Raw genomic sequence first — 10,760 nt, forward strand, 5'->3', positions numbered from 1 at the left:
GAAAATTACATCTTTAAGTAGATTAAAAGTTATTTCCGGTATTTGTCAAAAAAAAAAGTTATTTCCGGTAATATATTTATTTTTATTTTATTAATTGATAAATATTATAAATTTCAGTCAATTTGACCGGCACAATAGCAAATGTGACAACTAAAAACGGACGGAGGAGTACTATTTTTTTTAAAGTTCTCTTCACAGTATTGGAAAGGGAAAATAGATTTTTTTGCCACTCAACTTATAGTGTTTTTTAGAAACATACCACCCAACTAATTTATTTTTTCTTGTAGTCACTAATGTTAGGTTTGGTTTTATTTTTAGCCACCAACTTAGGTTCGGATTTGATTACTAGCATTATGATAATTTTTTGTAACATCATTTACCCATAGTGATAGTATGTAATATTTTGATGATGTGTCGTATGTTTATATCTTGATATATAGCAATAATAATATAAAATGAGCCGATGAAAATTAAAATCAGGATAAATCGTAATTAGATTCTAAAAATTCAATAAATCATGAATATGAAATTAATGACTTCAAACAATTCACCTTCTCTCACAAGATAAAGTGTAATTGAGTGATATGACGCATCATCTTTCGCTATTAAAGTTTCAATCGACTAGCTCAGTCTAAGAAGGGTGTATTGGATTGGGATTTTAAAGGATTTTTTTGCATTCATGAAATCCGAGGGTATTCGATTGGAATTGTTTGAAATCCATTAAAATCTTGAGGTATTCAATTGGGATTTTAAATTATGCCACAAAATCTGGTGGTATTCAATTGGGATTTTAAATTATGCTTTAAAATCCGATTGTATTCAATTGGGATTGTTTAAAATCCATTAAAATCTAATGGTATTCAAATGCTGATGGATTTTTTTTCATTTCATAAAATGATGGATTTTGTGGCATTCTTCAGTGTATTTTAAGTTTTTTGAAATCCCACAAAATTCAATGGGATTTTGAAGCATTGTACCTAAATCCTATCAACTCTACGACATTTCATCAAGAATCCGCACAAAATCAAAATCCCATACAATCCATTAAAATCCATAGACTAAAAACAATGCATTAAAATCCCAATCGAATACACCCTTGTAAGATCTCTTTTAAATTTATCTTCAAAAATTTTAATAACTTTATCTTATTACAATTTTCAAGATAAATAAATAGAGAGGAAAACTTAATTTTCGATGATTGTCCTTTATATATGATGCATCATTTTATATTATTATTACTCCCTCCGTCCCTCTCATCAGTTTACAGTTTTTTCTACTGCTTAGCACGTATTGAAGACTCTTATAAAATATAGTTCCATAACTTATTTTTGTGATTTTGTGTGTGTGTAAAAATTCAAACGCTGAATTTTCATTCGGAAGAAAAAAATAAAGTTATATTTGAAACTACATCTTTTAAAGGCCATAAAATGCGTGTATAATTCTTATCATCCAAGGTAAACGACCTTGGAGACATAATAAGTACTTTATATAAAGATACAAACATATATCAGATCATCAAAATATTACAGATTACCACTATATTTTAATAATGCTACACATAATATGTAATGCTAATAATTAAATCCGAACCTAACTTCAGTGACAAAAAAAAAAAGCTGAACCTAACACTAGTGAGTAAAATAAAAAAAAAATTATAGTTGAGTGGTTAATTTCTAAAGACGCAATAAGTTTAGTGATAAAAAAATTATCATAATACTAGTAATCAAATCAGAACCTAGATTGATGGCTAAAAAAAAACCAAACCTAACATTAGTGACTAAAAGAAAAAATAAATTAGTTGGGTGGTAAGTTTCTAAAAACGCTATAAGTTGAGTGGCAAAAAAATCTATTTTTCCTATTGGAAAAGATGACACGTTATTAAAAAAGATGACTAAATTGAAGATATTTTTTTTTAGAATTGGGCTAAAATTAGTTTAACTTGGTTGTTAATTACAATAAAAATTGAAAAAAATTTAAGATTTTTGTATGATAAGTCCTACATTCAAATATGACATGACTAATATTTATATAATAAAAATTATAAGTTTAAAATTTTTTCAAAGAAAATTGAAGTATAGTTTAGTATATAATCGTGAAATTGAAAAAAGAAAGTTATCAATAATACAAATCATATTTTATTTTACTCAGTTTTTTTTCTTGCAAAAAACAATTATAAAATGTGCTTCACTTAGTAAGAGTTTAAAAACAGAAAAATCATTGCATTTGGAAACATACCGAGTATTTCATTTCAAATTTTGAATTCTAGATGTTATTATCGAAAGATCATTTAAAAAACAAGTATTTGTATGTCTTCAGTATATTTCAAATGAAATTTAAATCCAACTCTTTTTTTGGCACAAAATAAAATACTTTCATTAATCAGAACAACACAGTCGAGACAAATCCCCAATTGTAGATACAACCATGTTGAAAAACAAATAACATACTAAAAATAATTAGCTGATTTGTTTCCAGATTGTTTAACACATAGAATTTAAAAATTCTTAAAGCTAAAAATGAAATCAGGGATCCAAATTATACCAACATCACAATTGACCTTAGAGCAAGTACAATAGGTTACCTATATGATGTCCTAAACTCACATTTAGGTAATGTGTCAAAAAAATGCACTCCAACACTATCTAGCACAACCTCAAATCTTTTAGCCATTACCTATTTATAAGTAACCCCTAATCATTACCTATTTAATATTTATGAATAAAATAATCATCTCTCTCCTTCTTTCTTTGTCTTTTCCCTCTTTTTCCCATTCTCTCTCTTAAATTTATTATTAAAATAATCTTAAGTGAACAAATATAGGGATTGCTTTTGGAGTTGACACTAAAAGTAGATTACCTAAATCATTAAGACACACTAGGATTTATTATTTTATATAATTAATAAGTAATGAGATAGGTAACCTATTAGACTTGCTCTTATCACATAAAAACCATTATTAGACCAGTGTTCAGAAATTCTAATTTCATAAACTGAGATTGGAGGAGCAACACCCCAGTTATCTACATGCCGAATACCAGCTATAAACATGCCGAAAGTGTAAATCCCTGACGGATAAACAATCTTTGATTGTGAAAGGTAAGCGCTTGCCAGAATTACTACCGATTAATATTTGACGTGGGTTTTCCAGATCTCCAAAAACATCAATAGAATCATTCTCAGCAGATCCAACATCGAATAAATCCAAACATAACTAAACAAAAATATAACCAAACTCTCCAAAAGGAGAGACAAACAAACACACTCCAATATGAGAGACACACGAATACCCAAAAAAATTGGGTTTTATTCAAAAAAAGACAACGAAGATGAAAGAAATAAAGAGGTTGGAGGCCTTGGGGATTTCCACCGGAGAAAACCAGTGAAAGCCCCATGGACTACCTTGAAAATGGATAAAGACAAAGAATGGAAGGTGAATCCTTAAACCCAAATTTTTTTAGAGATAAGTTGAGTGAAAACCATGAGAGGTTAAATCCAACCTTTTTCTATATATCTAAACATATAATTTAATCAAATACAGTATTTCAAAAGAAATAACAAGCCATAAAATTGATCAAAAATTGGATAACTTCTTTAAAACACAGTATAGAGCAGGAAGAACGACCTGAAGAAGCCAAATCCTATTAAGATGGTGATATTTTATTTCACAACCGAACAATGTTCAACTATTTTTAACAAAGAACTAAAACTTGCCAACGAAATCTATTCTAGACTTATTCATCAAGCTGCTTTTTGAGCTGCCAACAATACTGCCAGGTCCCCAACCTAATCATATCAACCTGTCACCCATTACAGTCACTGAACAAATTAAAAACATCGATTACCCACTTATATTGCCGAAGATGACAATCGACGGTCTGAGACGGTAATAGATGTAGTAGATAGTAATTTTATATTTGGCAACATGATTTATCACTATTTATTATTTTTTATATTTTCTAACTACCCAACCAAAAAAATCTTATACACATAACAAATAGTTAAAATATGTCAATATTTTGTGACTAAAATATTTACTACCATCTTTGTTTTGATACAGTTGCCTCATTCGTTTAATTAATTTTGGTTCAGATGTTCCATGTTCTTTAACTTTTGTCTCCACAATAAAATTTATTGATAAAACATGAAAATACAAACAATATTATAAGTTAGCGGTGATAATTAGTGTGATTATTGACAAAGTCGATTTTCTTTTTGATTCTTTTCGATTTTCTTTTTGATTCTTAAATTTATTACAATTTAAATTGTAATATGGCACCTACCGTCAAATCCTTTAAGGGGAACTGACCGATTTTTGTAATAAATTTATAAATAATGGAGTATGGTAGGACCCTCGAATTGGTCATCCTAGTCAACAATAATTTCGCCTAATTTCTCACTCTATCAAAAAACTCTATATTATATACCCTATCTATCATAATCACACAATATCAATCGTCTCTTGATTTAGTCGATCTTCTTCTTCTGTCCAGCACTCCCTCATTTCACGAAGTCCCAATTCATTTCAGTTTTCTTAGTCAATTGATTTCTCAACTTGGTTCGTAACCCACCTTATCTTTTCTTCCCTCTAGCCCTCTCCCGTTTCACGAAGACCAATTCAGTTCTCAAAGTGAATTGATTTCCTGACCCAGTCCGTAACCCACCTTAATCTTTGTGTATGGTGCATAATAACTCAACCTCCAAGATCTGCCAACTTGTTCAACATCCAATTTTTAAATGGTAAGCACATGATTGGTTCTCTTGATCAGAAGCTGCGGTGGGCTTGAGAAGATAAGAAGAGTATAGGGTATCACAAACTTGGTTGTAGCCGCCTGACTGCTAGTGGTGCCAATGATGGTAGCGGTGGTTAATTAAACTCTTGATTAGTCGAGAGATATCTAGATCTGGGTTAAATCACATTCTTGATGATGTGGATGCATATATTTGTTCAAAGCTAAATCATTGAAAAAGGTATGTATATATTTTTTGAAAGAGATGCACAATTATTTTTTTAGAAGAGGCACTTATCCATTTCACAAATTTAAACATTGATTTGAAAGATACGGTGACTGAAGAATAAAAATTACATTGTGCAAGCCTTTCCATCTGAAAGATACATCTATACTACTTATATTCTCAACCACTGAATTAAAATTCCCCTGACCAAATTTCTTCCTATAGAAATTTTGCCAGAGATAGTTAGTTAAGTGGTTGAGGTCTATTCCTTATAAATAAAATCAAATAACATTTTAGTAAATCTAGCCTCTTGTTCAAATCAAATGGCTTTTCTTATTTTGCTCTAGTCCTCAATGTTCTTCAACTCCTCAGCATTACAGTGAGGTAAAATCCGTTCCAGCAACTGGTCCACTATTCCCCTCATATTTACAATGTGTTTAACATTATCAATAGCTTTTTCTAGACACAAATCTTCCAAGGAGGAAACTTTAAATGTCTCCCTTCTATTTCTGTTTTTGTTGGGTATGGATCTATCCATTCCTTCTAACACCTCTGTCATATTAAACAAAGTGATTTATCATGACAGAAGTGTTAGAAGGAATGGATAGATCCATTCCCAACAAAAATAGAAAAGAAGGGAGACATTTAAAGTTTCTTCCTTGGAAGATTTGTGTCTACAAAAAGCTATTGATAACGTTAAACACATTGGAAATATGAGGGGAATAACAGATCAGTTTTTGGAACGGATTTTACATCACTGCAATGCTGAGGAGTTGAAGAACATTGAGGACTGTAGCAAAGTAAGAAAAGTCATTTGATTTGAACAATAGGATGGATTTACTGACATGTTATTTGATTTCTTTTGTAAGGAACAGACCTGATCAACCACTTAACTAACTATCTACGAAGAAATTTTTATCCGAAAAAATTTGGTCAAAGGAGTTTCAAATCAGTGGTTGCGAAAATAAGTAGTATAGATGTATCTTTCAAATGGAAAGACTTCTACGAGGTAATCTTATTCTTCTGTTTCACTATCTTTCCAATCAGTGTTTAAATTTATGAAATGAATACATGCCTCTTCTAAAATAATAATTGTGCATCTCTTTCAAGAAATGTATACATACCGTTTTCAATGATTTAGTTTTTAACAAACATAAGCATCCACAATATCATTAAGACTGTGACTTAACCTCCAGATATCTCTCAACGATCTAGATATGAAGCACTTAATTATCTACCTGGAGAGTCGATTTCACAGGTTTATGAAAATTCATGTTCAAGCATATCAAAATCAGGAAAAATCACTGGTATTAGAAGATTACATCAGGGAATAAGTTTCAGAGCAAAAGAAATTATTCAGGTTTTGGCTCAGATTTAAAAACGAGAGGCTTAAAGCCAAATATGTTTGATAAAAACAAGGTACGATACTACAACTGCAATGACCTCAAGTACTTTGTAACATAGTACAAGATAATATTAAATAAAATTTCAATTTTATCGTAAAATTCCCGCAGATATAATACTTCTTCCACCTGTAGGATAAAAAAACTGAATTATATTTCCAATTTTAAACTAAATGTTCTTAAAATAAAGTAAGATTTCATTAAATATCGGAAGAAAAAAAGAGTCTTGCCAAGAATCCCTAAAATATGTTATAGCAATTAACCGAATAAGGTCATTTAAAATCTTACTGCCATAAGGAAAACCTTTTCACTCGTAATTACCAAATCAAAAACAAATCAGTATTTTCTTGTATAGATTAACGTAAGAAATTTCCTTCCATGTTCTTATCCTTGGACAGCAATACCGTCTCCAATAAGCTAACAAACACCTTCCCACATAGTAGTATTTCAATACGACCATTACGTCTCCCCTATATAAACCCCATAATTTCCCGGTTACTCAATAATAAAACCTCTCATGTAGAGCTAGAGTTTTCAAATCACCCTAGCCGCCACCATGTCATCCTCACCAAAAATCCTCACGTTACGCAGCTCCGACAACGAAACCTTCGAGGTCGAGGAGGAAGTCGTCGTCGAATCCCAAACAATCAAACACATGATCGAAGAAGACTGCGCCGACGCAACCATTCCTCTCGCCAATCTGACAAGCAGTATCTTGGCTAAAGTCATCGAGTACTGCAAAAAGCATGTCGAGTTCACGAAACTCGCTGAGGCGGACAAGACTAGCGCCGAGGACGATCTCAAGAGCTACGATGCTGAGCTAGTGGACAATGCGAATCAGCATGTACTTTTTGATCTCATTGTGGCAGCGAATTATTTGAATATTAAGAGTCTGCTTGATTTGACGTGTCAAAAAGTAGCGGATACGATCAAGGATATGAAGCCGGAGGAGGTCAGGAAGTATTTTAATATTGATAATGGTTTCACTCCCGAGGAGGAGGAGCTGGTCCGCAATGAGAATGCTTGGGCGTACGAATGATTTCACGATTATACAGTATGATATATTTTTCCTCTCGAATTTACCCGCTTTTATGTTTTGTGATTTTGTACTGAATCTACTGTTATTTAGGTGTTTGTGATGGATTCTGGTTTTGATCTTGGCTGAATTTATTTAAATCGAAGATTTTTCCTATGTCTTTTTATGTATTGTCTTATGAATTATAATGTTTAATTAATATATCAAATTGACTATATTAGTTGCAGAATTTACGAGTTGAACATTGATAAGTCGATATTTTTGCACCATTTAGATACCTATTTATTGCTTGTTTTCGTATTTTTATTAGTTAATTGTTTTGTTTTCAGGAATTTTTAGAGAAATCGAGAATTCAAGAAAAAAGGAACAAAAAGGTGCAAGAAGGGAAAAAGAGGAAGAAAAAAAAAAGAAGAAAAAGAAAGAAGGAAAAAGAAAATCAAGACACAAAGACCCTTCTACCCCTAAAACCCTAATCTAGGCCTATGTAAACACCCTTTTCTCTCATTAGCTCTCATCTTAGTCTTTACCCTAGTTTTCACCTAGTTGTTAGTAGCCTCCCTTATCATTTTCTACATGTAGAATAGCTTGCTCTTTCAAGTTGTAATCTCTCAAATATTGTAAACACTTTCATTTATATAAGTTCAAGTTTAGTTTCTTCATCTCCTACATCTTTACCTTGTTAAAATTTATGGCTATGATCTATTTTCTTTCCAACAAGTGGATAAAGTGGCATGTATGCCAACCACTTGTGGGTTGAAAGAGCCTTTATTTTGTGTTTTGAACTTACATTTTTAGTATTTAGCTTGAGCCATTTTAATTCTCAATATTATTAGTGGGTTCAATGATTTAGTTGATATTTTAGTTTGTAGTTTGATGGGGTTTTGTTGGAAACATAGTAGATAAGTTAGTTTTGAAGTTTTGTGTGATTTGGAGTTGGTTTGGTATGATTTAGTATTGTTCTTGTTCTTGGTTTTGGTAGTTTTGGGAGCTTTTTGATGTAAATTTTAGTTTGTGATTTTGAATTGAGGTTAGTGGGTTTATGTTAGAAATATTATGTTTAGGCTAGATTTCAAATTTGGTGTAGTTTGGAGTTTATTTGGTTTAATTTGAGTCTTGTTTTGTTCAAAAATGGGTAGTTTAAGGGCTCTTTAGTGTAGAATTTATTGTTGAATTTGGTTTAGAGTTTAGTGGGCTTTTATTTGTTATATTTGGAATGGCTTTATTTTCCGGTCAAATTAATTTTCCAGCGAGATTTAAGCTATTCCGGTGATCCCATAGATTCCGGTGGTTTGTTTTCGGTGGAGTTGGCCACGGCGTGTTCGTCTGTATATTAACATTAACGTGTTTTAGTTTCTCTGCCACTGTCCTGTTCTTTCCGCGCTGCTATTTCCTTTTTTTTGTTTTTTTGCTATTTTTTATTCGTAAATGTTTGATTCGACATTGTTTCAACATGTGGGTTCTCTCTCAGGTATCGAATAATATCACTAGACAATCTCTCCATCAAAGGTCTTGTGCAAATGTGTGTGCCATCTTGGACTTACAAGTACAAATCGGTCGATACAAGTTTCAAAAAGACAACCTTACTCAACTACGTTCAAATTATCAAAAAGACACTACATATATATACTTTTCGAAAACATTCTAAACACCAACTACTCCTAAAGTTCGAGTGAGGGAAAGACAACTTAGCTAAAACTATCTCTAATTTTGGATTTTTCTAATTTTTCATTTTTTAGGGTTTTTCATTTTTTAAGAATTACACTAAAGCCCTCCCCATACCTAAATCATGCATTGTCCTCAATGTATGCAAAAGAGAGAATTGAAATGAGTGAGTAAAGAGGAAATACCTGAATAGGAGATGAGGGAGATGCAAAATTATTAAAAACTACGAACTACATAACCCACACACGCACACATTTCCTATACACAGTACTCTTCAGATTTGTATAGAATATAAGTATATATTGAAATTCTTTTAGTTATATAATGACGATCTTTGTATTTTTGAGCAAATTTAAACTTGTTTTGGGCCGGCAAATTCTCAGAAAACTGTAATTGTGTTTTGAGGTTTTTTTATTATAGCTAGATGAGTCTCGTTTTAATTGAAAATACTAGACAAGTCGTGACATATATTATAAAATATTATCTTATAATTTGTTTTTAATCGTACAATATGTGTTTTCGTCCTTTTGTTTTGGCACGCTAATCAGAGTATTTGGCTTGAATTGAATACTAGAGCATATTCGACCATTGAAAGAACTTAGCCAAAAGGTGAGCTGTCATACTAAAAATAAAAAAATTTAGCCAACAGCTTGAAAAACTCATACTCCAACCATATCCAGCTGTTGTCTATAATTTTAGTCAACCTTCTATGAATGACTAAATTTGTCGAACCTCTACAGGTCCGTAAGAAATATGGAGAAAGGATATTGCACATCATTTATTACCATATTGAACTGATATATTCCATTTTAACAATATAAAATATTAATAACATATAATTTTTAAATTATGGTCAACCAATATAGCCAATATATTGAAGCAAAATGTCTTACCGCCGTTGGAGATGCTGTTACGATGTTTTCATGGTTACAATGTGCTTGCTGTAGTTTTGTTTTATTGTTTTCATTCCATAATCAGAATATAGGTGTCAATTGAACTTAGTTAATTCTCAGGCAAAATTTAATTTCATTCTGATGTTGTCTTTGATTAAACTCGATCATATTTGATCAGATACATCACATAATAAATTTAATATAAAATCTTGGTATACAATAATCTAACTAGCTATGGGTGAAAAATTTGAGTCATATAGAACTGAGCATCACAAAATTTGCTCAAGCGTATCATTATTTTATTTTATTCAATTTAAAATTGATATCATATTTTATTCCGATAAAAATTGAGTTCGAATATTAGAAAATGGATTCAAACAATTGACGAAATATATTAATACATATTGAGATAATGAAGTTTGGACTCGACATGCATGTGAGTCATGTTGGTATTGAATTCTTTTATCAAAATGAAATTTGATTTGCGCGGTATATATATGCTTATATTTTAGGTTATTTTTATCCAGATTCAAAATATTAATAAATTTGTACTCTATGACTTATGGACCAGTTAGCTCAATAAATTATTTTAGGTTTTTTTATAAATAAAACTAGTGGAAAAATGCGCTTCGCGCGGGTGAGAAATTTTAAAATGCAAAACACTTTAAAAAATCTGAATGATTTATATTTGAGGCCTTTTATTTGTGTTTGTTGTTGGAATACAATAAAATATTTTTAGTTACAGAGAGGGTAAGAGTGAATCAAATATTTGGCGATATTTCAATTTAGTTAATTCTTTTTTATTAGATAAGG

General features: G+C 31.1%; 1 protein-coding gene across 1 annotated transcript; it reads left to right on the forward strand.

The window, feature by feature from the left end:
* The first annotated feature begins 6,557 nt into the window (after positions 1–6,557).
* On the forward strand, positions 6,558–7,395 carry LOC108226880 (SKP1-like protein 1B). The gene has a single exon (XM_017401877.1). The coding sequence runs from the start codon at positions 6,913–6,915 to the stop codon at positions 7,393–7,395; it is 483 nt and encodes a 160-aa protein (XP_017257366.1). The 5' UTR covers positions 6,558–6,912.
* Positions 7,396–10,760: the final 3,365 nt, after the last annotated feature.

The sequence above is a fragment of the Daucus carota genome, chromosome 6, assembly GCF_001625215.2.
Source record: "Daucus carota subsp. sativus chromosome 6, DH1 v3.0, whole genome shotgun sequence".
Taxonomy (NCBI): domain Eukaryota; kingdom Viridiplantae; phylum Streptophyta; class Magnoliopsida; order Apiales; family Apiaceae; genus Daucus; species Daucus carota.

Bases quoted from the DNA above. Each gene is read 5' to 3' on its own strand.
- LOC108226880 (XM_017401877.1), top strand. From the start codon at position 6,913: ATGTCATCCTCACCAAAAATCCTCACGTTACGCAGCTCCGACAACGAA.